The sequence below is a fragment of the Sceloporus occidentalis genome, unplaced genomic scaffold (assembly GCF_023333645.1).
Source record: "Sceloporus occidentalis isolate IW3139 unplaced genomic scaffold, rSceOcc1.0.p SCAF_6, whole genome shotgun sequence".
Lineage (NCBI taxonomy): Eukaryota > Metazoa > Chordata > Lepidosauria > Squamata > Phrynosomatidae > Sceloporus > Sceloporus occidentalis.
In genome coordinates this window covers 1,000,216-1,012,989 of record NW_028316986.1, presented here as the reverse complement: position 1 = coordinate 1,012,989, position 12,774 = coordinate 1,000,216, and the positions used below count along the sequence as shown (strand labels likewise).

At 53.1% G+C, this 12,774-nt stretch overlaps 2 protein-coding genes across 8 annotated transcripts in view; one reads left to right on the top strand and one right to left on the bottom strand.

Moving 5' to 3' along the window:
- Positions 1-3,400, top strand: part of LOC149310301 (cytosolic carboxypeptidase-like protein 5) — a 21,676-nt gene extending 18,276 nt beyond the window's left edge. For 4 of the 6 annotated variants that reach the window (XM_089528662.1, XM_089528665.1, XM_089528663.1 and 1 more), the window contains 4 exons: positions 1,277-1,395; positions 1,689-1,735; positions 1,934-2,097; positions 2,240-3,400. In XM_089528662.1, coding sequence (XP_089384788.1) covers positions 1,277-1,395; positions 1,689-1,735; positions 1,934-2,097; positions 2,240-2,502 — 593 coding nt within the window. In that variant the 3' untranslated portion in view covers positions 2,503-3,400. The remainder of the gene's footprint in view (positions 1-1,276; positions 1,396-1,688; positions 1,736-1,933; positions 2,098-2,239) is intronic. The other 2 variants (XM_089528664.1, XM_089528661.1) reach the window with 1 other exon arrangement.
- LOC149310300 (dolichyl-diphosphooligosaccharide--protein glycosyltransferase subunit 4-like) overlaps positions 1-12,774 on the bottom strand; it is a 13,098-nt gene extending 324 nt beyond the window's left edge. Inside the window, exons 1-3 of one of the 2 annotated variants that reach the window (XM_089528667.1) lie at positions 12,669-12,774; positions 3,714-3,873; positions 3,499-3,614 (exon numbers count right to left, since the gene is read on the bottom strand). In XM_089528667.1, the coding sequence (XP_089384793.1) occupies positions 3,759-3,872 (114 nt within the window). In that variant the 5' untranslated portion in view covers position 3,873; positions 12,669-12,774 and the 3' untranslated portion in view covers positions 3,499-3,614; positions 3,714-3,758. Of the gene's footprint in view, positions 1-3,498; positions 3,615-3,713; positions 3,874-12,668 lie in introns of those variants that run through there. The other variant, XM_089528668.1, reaches the window with a different exon arrangement.

Sequence of the window (12,774 nt, the reverse complement as noted above, 5' to 3'; positions counted from 1 at the left end):
TTTAGCAACAATCTATACCAACCTTTCTTAACCACCCTGCTATGTTAAGACTATAACTCCTATCATCCCCAGCCTTCAGGGTGGCTGGCCCATCCTATCTGTGGCACATTCCCAGCATGATCCTGGGAGCACCAGTGAAAGTCTGTGCTGTGCAGCCAGGGAGTCCTCAAAAAGGCTGCTAGGTAGCTGCCCAAGGTGTGTGTGTGTAGGGGGGGAGCACTTAACTTGCACAGTGCTATAGATGCTTTCCAGGCTGAAAGCCAAATCCTTCAGAAGGTTCTGCATCCTGCCTCTGTTGCCTGCCTGCTTCTATCCCAGACTCCCTTTTAAGAGTTCAAACAATTCTTGCACTCAGAACATTTAAATCCTTCCAACACACAGTAGCTCTCACCTCAGGGTGTGTCCTCAGGTCACTGCAGGGATTTTTTAAAAGCCCCCCCCCCCCCAATGTCCATGCTGTCTCTAAGGTGCATGGAGGCCATTTTAGGCCCAGGAGGGGGTCTTTTTCTAAAATAGGAAATGTTTCCAGCCAGCACACTCCATAATATAAGGGCAGAAGAGAGAACACACTTTGCTTGTAGAGACCTGTGAAAGCCTTCTGTTTTGAAAGCGGTGTGGATTTCCCTCTTTGTGCCAAGGGAAAGAGAGAGAGGCAACACTCATTCCTCCTTCTCACATGGAAAGCGGAGCAGAGTTTCGGGGGGGGGGGGGCTCTTCAGAGAACCAAGGAAGTGGCTCTTTCTACTTTGATACCTTTTAATGAACTTTCTCTGGAAGCTAAGGTGACTAGACTAAGGCTGCTGTACTGTGGCCATATGAGAAGGCATGACTCACTGGTGAAAACAATAATGCTAGGAAAGGTGGAGGGAAGCAGAAAGAGGAAGGTCACATGCTAGCTAGATGGATGGACTCTAAAAGAGGTCATGGGCAGGAATTTGCAGGAACGGAGCAGAGGAGGACAGGGAGTCTGGGAGATGTCTCATCCACAGGGTCGCCATGGGTTGACATTGACTCAAGGGTGGGCAACAACAACAACAAAATGAGCAATCTTGATCTGTGGAGCTGGACTGTTAGGGTTCCTTGAAGACCCAAATGGCAGGCAAAGGGCATTCCTGAAGGGATGGTGGGGATGTGAGGCGCTTTTGTGGACTGTGAGTATCTCTGCTGCAGCAGGCTGTCTGCCAGACCTCAATGGAAGCAGCGGCCATGGGTGGCCCATGCACCCTGTGGTCCCCCCTGCCGGGCACTGACCTCCCCTTTCTCCTTGCTCCTGCAGGGCCTGTCTGCAGCAGTCTACTTACCAAGGCTAGCCCTGCCTTCCATGGACTGCAGGAGGCAGAGCACCCCCACGAGGAGTTTAAGACCCCTCCGCCTTGTGGCCTAGCCCTGCTGCAGGTAAAGGGCAGCCATTAAAACAGGGGCAGGGGAGAGGAGGGGGCTGGAAGCTGCAGGAGGCAGCCATTTCCCAGGACCTGCTGGAACAGGCTTTCCCAGATTTTAAGAGGGCCCTTTGCCTGCCAACTTCTTGACCCTCAGCCAGCAAAAAGCAACATGGACTCCCTCAGCACCACTTGCACGCTCCACCCACCCCACAATTGCAATCTTGCAACTCAGGCAACCCTGGCGCTACATCACAGGGGGCTTTGTCTGGAGCCTCTGTCCCAGCTGGTTTCTCTTCCTCCCTGCAGAACATTTCCAGGAGGCTAAATAGTGAGAAGCTATCGGAGAATCCCAGGTAAAGTGAAGCGCTAACCTTGTTTCTGCCAGGAGGTGGGGGTGGGATGGAAAGCAGCGCTCCATGCTCTGTGCCAGCTGCGCACACGTGTTTGCTGGGACAGCAGCTCAGTATCTTGCAAGGCTTCCACAGTTAGCTGGCAAACCTGCAGCCCTGAGCTCTTTCACTCTCCTTCCCTTCCCTCCATGCCCCTGACAGCCTGGAGGTGCTGATGCCTCGGCCCAGCCGGATCCCCATCCGCAGGAGACCAGCAGGCCAGTCCCAGCACTTGCTGCAGCTTGACAGCTGCAGGGATGACTCTGCCCTCAAGGTGTGGAAATACACCGCCGCCTCACAGTTGCCAGTTCAGAGTTCCCTGCCAGGTAGGCTCTTGCTGTGGCATTCAGCCCCTACCCTCATCCTCCCCCCAATGCCTAAGGCCTATTGGGCTAGCCATGGTGGTGGACCTCAGCAGTGAATGCAGCGCCCTTCGCCTCTCTTTCTCTCTTTCCCCACTCCCTGCAGAGTTCCCGCTGGACGTGCCCAATCTGACCATAACAGGGCAGCGGGAGGAGCCGCTTTTTCTCTGCAACCCTCCCAAGGTTTTGCTGGACGAGGTACGGGGCACGGGGAACTCTGCTAAATCAGCCACTGCTGGCAGTGCCCTTTCCTGCCGCCGCTGCCCTCCTCCCCTCGAGCCCCTCACCTGTAGGCAGAAGAAGAAGAAGAGGAAGAAGCCCCAACAGCACCCTCAGCGTGGGATTGGCAGTGGCCACCCTCCCTCTTGAAGCCGGGGGCAGCCACCCACCGGCTGCTCCCCTGAGCCCCCTCTCTCTGTTGCAGCATCTCCCGGGGCGAGCAGATTCCCCCCAACTCACCTACCACAAGATCCTCTCCTTCTGCACTGAGGCCTGACTGGCCAGAGATGCTGCGGCCAGCCTCTTCCATCGCCTCAGTAGCCGCCGCCACTGCTGCCACCACCATCGCCCCAGAGCAGGCCAGGCAGGAGCCTGCTCCAACTCTCCTCACGGTGTGGAAGAGACCCCCTGGGATCCCCTGCCTTTCTGCCTCTGTGCACTGCCCCACTCAGCCCTCACCCCACCGCTACCCTGCTTCTGCCCCCTGTTCCTATTTCCACCCCCCTCAACCCTCTCCCCGTCCCCAGCCGTGCCCCTTCAAACCAAAGCTGCTTTTTGGGACACAGCAGCCCACGATTCTGGCTCTGAGCTACTTCCCCCAATATAAGTGTCCCAGACCACCTTCGACTTGCAGGCCACTGCAGAAGACACCAAAAGCCTAAATGGGGAGCAGGGCCCCCTCCCAGCAGCCCTGTTCTCTCTCTCTTTTTCTCTGCTACGAGTTCAGCCTCAAGGATCCGACAGCTGCCTTCCTTTCTCCCCTGAAAGGTTCTGCCTGAGATTTGGGAAGGAGGCACCACCTCTCCTTGGCAGCCTGCATCTCAACCAGCAGCCTTGGGAAGCGGGGCTTGTTTGTGTCTGGTGGGGCTGGGGGGGTCTCTTGGAAAAGCTGGTTCACAGCAAAGCAAGGCTTCCTGACCCCAGCCCCCTTTTCCCCTCCCAGGACCTTTTCTGCAGCTGTACATAGTTGGTTACTGGGCTGGAGACTTATTTTTGAAATGAGATTGTCTTGTAAAACGTTTGTATTAATAAATTTTGTTTGGCAAAAAAAAAAAAAAAAGGCAAATGCTTGCCCATCATGTCTGCTAAAGGTGGGCAGCAGAGAGGGGGACAGGGGGACGCAGCAGAAACACCACAAGGCTCAGGCAGTGGGAGGCATGGAGGGGGGGACCCTCCATCCATTTAATGTGATCTAGCCAGACTGCTCCTGCAAGAGGCTGAGGCTTGGTGCATCACGGTGCAGGTGGCGGCGGGGCTTTGCTCTGCCAAAGAAAGTGGGGAAAGAACTGAATTGGGACCCAGTTGGGGACACAATGTGCCCAAACCCCTCCCCTGACCCCAACTGGCAACCCAAGCGGTACCTTTCCAGCGTGGCATTGCCTGGGACGGTGCGGCTCAATGCTGGGTCATTCCTGCTTCTTGGGGTTGTTGACAGCTACGTAGTGATAGAGGACGACAAGCAAGAAAAGCGACACTCCCAGCATGTTGGCAAAGATGGCCAGTTGCACGTCGGTCACCATTCTGCAGAAGGGTCCAAAGAGAGAGCTACGTTAATGGCTGCTTCAGAGTAATGCGACCCAAAGTAATCCAGCAGCAACCTGGAAGACCAAGAGCCAAAACACACCGCAGAAATAATCCAGCATGAGATTAACTGCCCTGTAGTTTGTTGTAGCAGCAGAGCTTTCTGACAGAGAAGGCTACATGTTTCACAAAACTACAGTTCCCAGAATTTTCTAGCATCAATCCAGGTCAGTTAAAGTGGTCTCAAACTGGATTATTTCTGCTGTGTGCTTGGGACCTAACTGGGAAAAGAAGCATGGCCAGCATAAACTTCGGTTAAGTCTTGCCTACTTATTTATTTACATCTCACTTGTTTTCTATTATCAGGCCTGAAGTGGCTTAAAATAGAAGTTAAAATAGCAAGATAATACAGTAGGCCCTCCATATCTGCAGAATTTGTATACAGAGATTCAAGCATCCACAACTTGAAAATATTTTAATATATAAACTCCCCACACAGATTATCTAGATGGGTTTGGTTTTTTGAGGGTCAGCAAAATTAAGTCAGCGTCTCATCATCCAGAAAACACTGTTCTAAAATCTGAATATTAAATGAAAACTGGATAGTGGAAACAGAAAAGAACATTCCCTAAAAACAAGCATGGATGTTCTTAGCATGGATATAAACATCACCATTTTACTATCCATTGCATTTAATGGAGCTTGAACATCCATGGATTTTGATATCTATTAGGGGGTGGTGGTTCCTGGGACCAAATCCCAGCGGATGCCAAGGGTCCATTGTATAGCACTGGTAGACAGGCATACGCTGCCCAAGGATCTGACACAGTGCAAGTGTGGTGCCCAGAAGTGTGGAGGTGTCTCCTTCTTTGGAGGTCTTTAAACAGAGGCTGGGTGGCCATCAGGCTCTGATGGTGTCTTCTTGCGTGGAAGAATGGAGATGGAGTGGATCAGGGCCATTGGGATCTCTTCCGATTCCATAAGGCAGCTTCTCGTCTCTCTGTGTAGAAGGCCCCAAGTTTATTCCCCACCAGCATCACCAGCAATTAGAATCATAAAATCATGGAGTCAGAAGAGACCCAAAGAAGGGTCTCCTTCTGCCATGCAGGAACTCTCAATCACAGCATCCCTGACAGATGGCCTTCCAGCCTCTGTTTGAAAACCTCCGAAGAAGGAGACTCCATTGCTCTCTGAGGAACTGCTGAACAGCCCTTAGAAAGTTCAGAAAGTTCCTCCTAATGTTGAGGTGGAATCTCTTTTCCCGTAGTTTGCATCCATTGCTCTATTGCGTCCTATTCTCTGGTGCAGCAGAAAACAAGCTTGCTCCATCCTCAATATGATATGATGATGTTTAACCTGGAGAAAAGAAGGTTAAGATGTGATATGAGAGCCCTGTTTAAGTATCTGAAGGAATATCATATTGAGGAGGGAGCAAGCTTGTTCTCTGCTGCTCCAGAAACAGGACCCAATGGAGCAATGGATGCGAGCTGCAGGAAAAGAGATTCCACCTCAACATTAGGAGGAACTTCCTGAGAGTAAGGGCTGTTTGACAGCGGAACCCACTTCCTCGGAGTGCGGTGGAGTCTCCTTCCTTGGAGGTCTTTAAGCAGAGGATGGATGCTTTGATTGAGAGTTCTCGCATGGCAGAAGGGGGTTGGACTGGATCAGGGCCCTTGTGGGTCTCTCCCAACTCTATGGTTCAATGGTGACTTCCACTGCCCGGTGGTCTCCATTGTTTCCTACTGCCTTTGCCTTTACCAAGCTTTATCGCCACATGCCAGATGGATTTTTAAGGATGGACTCTCATTAAGGAGGTCCTGGCTATGAATCTGCAGGCCCCAAGCAAAGCAGTGGAGGAAGGAAGGGAGCCTTGGAGCTGCCAGGAGTTGAGGCCGACCCAAAGGTGGCGAAAAGCAACAAAACCGCCCTTTCCAGTGAGTCATGCTGTCCAGGGCCGCTGCCTCACAGCAGAATTAATGCAGCTAGACACCGCTCTGGCTGCCCTGGATCCATGCTAGGGAACTCTGGGAATTGCATTTTGTCATAGCCCCAGAGCTCTCTGACAGAGAAGGCCAAACATTTCACCAATCTACAAATCCCAGGATTCCATAGCATGGAGCCAAGGAAGCTAAAGATGCAGACTGAGATGCTGGGCCCTTTTGCCCCTGAAAAAACAGGTTCAGCGCTTTGGAGGGCTCCTTTACTGATCAAACTAAAACCCAGAGCAGGTTCACTACCATCCGCTGCCACTGAGACGGATAAGAGAATGGCTGGGGGCTTGAAAAGTTCATGTTAAATCCCTTCAGGAGCATTTAAAAGAGGTAAAAATTTGCAATTTACACTAATACATATAACCCAGTTCATACTCCTGGAGCTGGGTCCCAATTACACTCATCCTTCCACATTTGTGAATTTGATTGTTCATGGATTTAATTAATATGTTCTCTCTAGGAATCTCTAGGTCCTCCAGTGCAACTCTATGGTCAACTGTAACTAATAGTTGCCCTGGAGGCCCTAGAGATTCCTAGAGAGGACACTCTACTAGGCCTTTGTAGCTCCTCCAGTGCATTTCTATGGTCAGTGTCTGTCGGACGTTGGCCACAGAGTTGCCCCGGAGGACCTAGAGATTCCTAGAGAGGACACTCTACTAGGCCTTTGTAGCTCCTCCAGCGCAGTTCTATGGTCAGTGTCTGTCGGACGTTGACCACAGAGTTGCCCTGGAGGACCTAGAGATTCCTAGAGAGGACACTCTACTAGGCCTTTGTAGCTCCTCCAGCGCAGTTCTATGGTCAGTGTCTGTCGGATGTTGACCACAGAGTTGCCCTGGAGGACCTAGAGATTCCTAGAGAGGACACTACAAGGCCTTTGTAGCTCCTCCAGCGCAGTTCTATGGTCAGTGTCTGTCGGACGTGGACCACAGAGTTGCCCTGGAGGACCTAGAGATTCCTAGAGAGGACACTCTACTAGGCCTTTGTAGCTCCTCCAGCGCAGTTCTATGGTCAGTGTCTGTCGGACGTTGGCCACAGAGTTGCCCCGGAGGACCTAGAGATTCCTAGAGAGGACACTCTACTAGGCCTTTGTAGCTCCTCCAGCGCAGTTCTATGGTCAGTGTCTGTCGGACGTTGACCACAGAGTTGCCCTGGAGGACCTAGAGATTCCTAGAGAGGACACTCTACTAGGCCTTTGTAGCTCCTCCAGCGCAGTTCTATGGTCAGTGTCTGTCGGACGTTGACCACAGAGTTGCCCTGGAGGACCTAGAGATTCCTAGAGAGGACACTACAAGGCCTTTGTAGCTCCTCCAGCGCAGTTCTATGGTCAGTGTCTGTCGGACGTGGACCACAGAGTTGCCCTGGAGGACCTAGAGATTCCTAGAGAGGACACTCTACTAGGCCTTTGTAGCTCCTCCAGCGCAGTTCTATGGTCAGTGTCTGTCGGACGTTGGCCACAGAGTTGCCCTGGAGGCCCTAGAGATTCCTAGAGGGGATACCCTACTAGGCCTTTGTGGCTCCTCCAGAGCAGTTCTATGGTCAGTGTCTGTCGGACGTTGACCACAGAGTTGCCATGGAGGACCTAGAGATTCCTAGAGAGAACACTCTACTAGGCCTTTGTAGCTCCTCCAGCGCAGTTCTATGGCCAGTGTCTGTCGGACGTTGACCACAGAGTTGCCCTGGAGGACCTAGAGATTCCTAGAGGGGACACTCTACTAGGCCTTTGTGGCTCCTCCAGCGCAGTTCTATGGTCAGTGTCTGTCGGACGTTGACCACAGAGTTGCCCTGGAGGACCTAGAGATTCCTAGAGGGGACACTCTACTAGGCCTTTGTAGCTCCTCCATCGCAGTTCTATGGTCAGTGTCTGTCGGACGTTGGCCACAGAGCTGCCCTGGAGGACCTAGAGATTCCTAGAGAGGACACTCTACTAGGCCTTTGTAGCTCCTCCAGCGCAGTTCTATGGTCAGTGTCTGTCGGACGTTGACCACAGAGTTGCCCTGGAGGACCTAGAGATTCCTAGAGGGGACACTCTACTAGGCCTTTGTGGCTCCTCCAGCGCAGTTCTATGGTCAGTGTCTGTCGGACGTGGACCACAGAGTTGCCCTGGAGGACCTAGAGATTCCTATAGAGAACACTCTACTAGGCCTTTGTGGCTCCTCCAGCGCAGTTCTATGGTCAGTGTCTGTCGGACGTTGACCACAGAGTTGCCCTGGAGGACCTAGAGATTCCTAGAGGGGACACTCTACTAGGCCTTTGTAGCTCCTCCAGCGCAGTTCTATGGTCAGTGTCTGTCGGACGTGGACCACAGAGTTGCCCTGGAGGACCTAGAGATTCCTAGAGAGGACACTCTACTAGGCCTTTGTAGCTCCTCCAGCGCAGTTCTATGGTCAGTGTCTGTCAGACGTTGACCACAGAGTTGCCCTGGAGGACCTAGAGATTCCTAGAGAGAACACTCTACTAGGCCTTTGTGGCTCCTCCAGCGCAGTTCTATGGTCAGTGTCTGTCGGACGTTGACCACAGAGTTGCCCTGGAGGACCTAGAGATTCCTAGAGGGGACACTCTACTAGGCCTTTGTGGCTCCTCCAGCGCAGTTCTACGGTCAGTGTCTGTCGGACGTGGCCCACAGAGTTGCCCTGGAGGACCTAGAGATTCCTAGAGAGAACACTCTACTAGGCCTTTGTGGCTCCTCCAGCGCAGTTCTATGGTCAGTGTCTGTCGGACGTTGACCACAGAGTTGCCCTGGAGGACCTAGAGATTCCTAGAGAGGACACTCTACTAGGCCTTTGTAGCTCCTCCATCGCAGTTCTATGGTCAGTGTCTGTCGGACGTTGGCCACAGAGTTGCCCTGGAGGACCTAGAGATTCCTAGAGAGAACACTCTACTAGGCCTTTGTAGCTCCTCCATCGCAGTTCTATGGTCAGTGTCTGTCGGACGTTGACCACAGAGTTGCCCTGGAGGACCTAGAGATTCCTAGAGAGAACACTCTACTAGGCCTTTGTGGCTCCTCCAGCGCAGTTCTATGGTCAGTGTCTGTCGGACGTTGACCACAGAGTTGCCCTGGAGGACCTAGAGATTCCTAGAGAGGACACTCTACTAGGCCTTTGTAGCTCCTCCATCGCAGTTCTATGGTCAGTGTCTGTCGGACGTTGGCCACAGAGTTGCCCTGGAGGACCTAGAGATTCCTAGAGGGGACACTCTACTAGGCCTTTGTAGCTCCTCCAGCGCAGTTCTATGGTCAGTGTCTGTCGGACGTTGGCCACAGAGTTGCCCTGGAGGACCTAGAGATTCCTAGAGAGGACACTCTACTAGGCCTTTGTAGCTCCTCCAGCGCAGTTCTATGGTCAGTGTCTGTCAGACGTTGACCACAGAGTTGCCCTGGAGGACCTAGAGATTCCTAGAGCGGACACTCTACTAGGCCTTTGTGGCTCCTCCAGCGCAGTTCTATGGTCAGTGTCTGTCGGACGTGGACCACACAGTTGCCCTGGAGGACCTAGAGATTCCTAGAGAGAACACTCTACTAGGCCTTTGTGGCTCCTCCAGCGCAGTTCTATGGTCAGTGTCTGTCGGACGTTGACCACAGAGTTGCCCTGGAGGACCTAGAGATTCCTAGAGAGGACACTCTACTAGGCCTTTGTAGCTCCTCCAGCGCAGTTATATGGTCAGTGTCTGTCAGACGTTGACCACAGAGTTGCCCTGGAGGACCTAGAGATTCCTATAGAGAACACTCTACTAGGCCTTTGTAGCTCCTCCATCGCAGTTCTATGGTCAGTGTCTGTCGGACGTTGACCACAGAGTTGCCCTGGAGGACCTAGAGATTACTAGAGAGGATACCCTACTAGGCCTTTGTAGCTCCTCCATCGCAGTTCTATGGTCAGTGTCTGTCGGACGTGGACCACAGAGCTGCCCTGGAGGACCTAGAGATTCCTAGAGAGAACACTCTACTAGGCCTTTGTGGCTCCTCCAGCGCAGTTCTATGGTCAGTGTCTGTCGGACGTTGACCACAGAGTTGCCCTGGAGGACCTAGAGATTCCTAGAGAGGACACTCTACTAGGCCTTTGTAGCTCCTCCATCGCAGTTCTATGGTCAGTGTCTGTCGGACGTTGACCACAGAGTTGCCCTGGAGGACCTAGAGATTCCTATAGAGAACACTCTACTAGGCCTTTGTAGCTCCTCCAGCGCAGTTCTATGGTCAGTGTCTGTTGGACGTTGACCACAGAGTTGCCCTGGAGGACCTAGAGATCCCTAGAGAGAACACTCTACTAGGCCTTTGTAGCTCCTCCAGCGCAGTTCTATGGTCAGTGTCTGTTGGACGTTGACCACAGAGTTGCCCTGGAGGACCTAGAGATCCCTAGAGAGAACACTCTACTAGGCCTTTGTAGCTCCTCCAGCGCAGTTCTATGGTCAGTGTCTGTCGGACGTTGGCCACAGAGTTGCCCTGGAGGACCTAGAGATTCCTATAGAGAACACTCTACTAGGCCTTTGTAGCTCCTCCAGCGCAGTTCTATGGTCAGTGTCTGTTGGACGTTGACCACAGAGTTGCCCTGGAGGACCTAGAGATCCCTAGAGAGAACACTCTATTAGGCCTTTGTAGCTCCTCCAGCGCAGTTCTATGGTCAGTGTCTGTTGGACGTTGACCACAGAGTTGCCCTGGAGGACCTAGAGATCCCTAGAGAGAACACTCTACTAGGCCTTTGTAGCTCCTCCAGCGCAGTTCTATGGTCAGTGTCTGTCGGACGTTGGCCACAGAGTTGCCCTGGAGGACCTAGAGATTCCTATAGAGAACACTCTACTAGGCCTTTGTAGCTCCTCCAGCGCAGTTCTATGGTCAGTGTCTGTTGGACGTTGACCACAGAGTTGCCCTGGAGGACCTAGAGATCCCTAGAGAGAACACTCTACTAGGCCTTTGTAGCTCCTCCAGCGCAGTTCTATGGTCAGTGTCTGTCGGACGTTGGCCACAGAGTTGCCCTGGAGGACCTAGAGATTCCTATAGAGAACACTCTACTAGGCCTTTGTAGCTCCTCCAGCGCAGTTCTATGGTCAGTGTCTGTTGGACGTTGACCACAGAGTTGCCCTGGAGGACCTAGAGATTCCTATAGAGAACACTCTACTAGGCCTTTGTAGCTCCTCCAGCGCAGTTCTATGGTCAGTGTCTGTCGGACGTTGGCCACAGAGTTGCCCTGGAGGACCTAGAGATTCCTATAGAGAACACTCTACTAGGCCTTTGTAGCTCCTCCAGCGCAGTTCTATGGTCAGTGTCTGTTGGACGTTGACCACAGAGTTGCCCTGGAGGACCTAGAGATCCCTAGAGAGAACACTCTACTAGGCCTTTGTAGCTCCTCCAGCGCAGTTCTATGGTCAGTGTCTGTTGGACGTTGACCACAGAGTTGCCCTGGAGGACCTAGAGATTCCTATAGAGAACACTCTACTAGGCCTTTGTAGCTCCTCCAGCGCAGTTCTATGGTCAGTGTCTGTCGGACGTTGACCACAGAGTTGCCCTGGAGGACCTAGAGATTCCTAGAGGGGATACCCTACTAGGCCTTTGTAGCTCCTCCAGCGCAGTTCTATGGTCAGTGTCTGTCGGACGTTGGCCACAGAGTTGCCCTGGAGGACCTAGAGATCCCTAGAGAGAACACTCTACTAGGCCTTTGTAGCTCCTCCAGCGCAGTTCTATGGTCAGTGTCTGTTGGACGTTGACCACAGAGTTGCCCTGGAGGACCTAGAGATTCCTAGAGGGGATACCCTACTAGGCCTTTGTAGCTCCTCCAGCGCAGTTCTATGGTCAGTGTCTGTCGGACGTTGACCACAGAGTTGCCCTGGAGGACCTAGAGATTCCTAGAGGGGATACCCTACTAGGCCTTTGTAGCTCCTCCAGCGCAGTTCTATGGTCAGTGTCTGTCGGACGTTGACCACAGAGTTGCCCTGGAGGACCTAGAGATCCCTAGAGAGAACACTCTACTAGGCCTTTGTAGCTCCTCCAGCGCAGTTCTATGGTCAGTGTCTGTCGGACGTTGGCCACAGAGTTGCCCTGGAGGACCTAGAGATTCCTAGAGAGGACACTCTACTAGGCCTTTGTAGCTCCTCCAGCGCAGTTCTATGGTCAGTGTCTGTCGGACGTTGGCCACAGAGTTGCCCTGGAGGACCTAGAGATTCCTAGAGAGGACACTCTACTAGGCCTTTGTAGCTCCTCCAGCGCAGTTCTATGGTCAGTGTCTGTCGGACGTTGGCCACAGAGTTGCCCTGGAGGACCTAGAGATCCCTAGAGAGAACACTCTACTAGGCCTTTGTAGCTCCTCCAGCGCAGTTCTATGGTCAGTGTCTGTTGGACGTTGACCACAGAGTTGCCCTGGAGGACCTAGAGATCCCTAGAGAGGACACTCTACTAGGCCTTTGTAGCTCCTCCAGCGCAGTCCTATGGCCACAGAGTTGCCCTGGAGGAGCTAGAGCTTCCTAGAGAGGGGTCCGCTCAGGTAAAGGCATGGTGTTGTTGTTATCTCAGCCCCGCGGGGCCTTGTGCCCTGGCCCTGGCCCAAATGGAGGGGCAAGTGCATGTTTATGTTATGAGACTGATGCCTAGCCCACCCTTTCCCCAAACTGGGCCTCAGCTGGGCTCCCAAGCAGGCTGACCCCTCTGAAGCCACGGCTGGCCAGAGTTGGAAGAGGCGGTGCAGCAACTCTCCATCGAAGCAAAGGACAGATGGCCACCCAGCTCCTGCTTCAAGGCCTCCCAGGAAGCAGACCCCAAGGCAGCAGCTCTGACTGTCTCCAGGGTGGATGCAGCCCTAAACTAGCGTCACAGCGGGGCCTCACCTGGCGGCTCTCGGCTGCTCTGGCGCCACGTCCTTTCCGGACCCCCGCGCGGTGCCTTCTGGGAAAGAGCCAGGCACAGAACCAGCCTCACTTCCGGTCCTTGGCT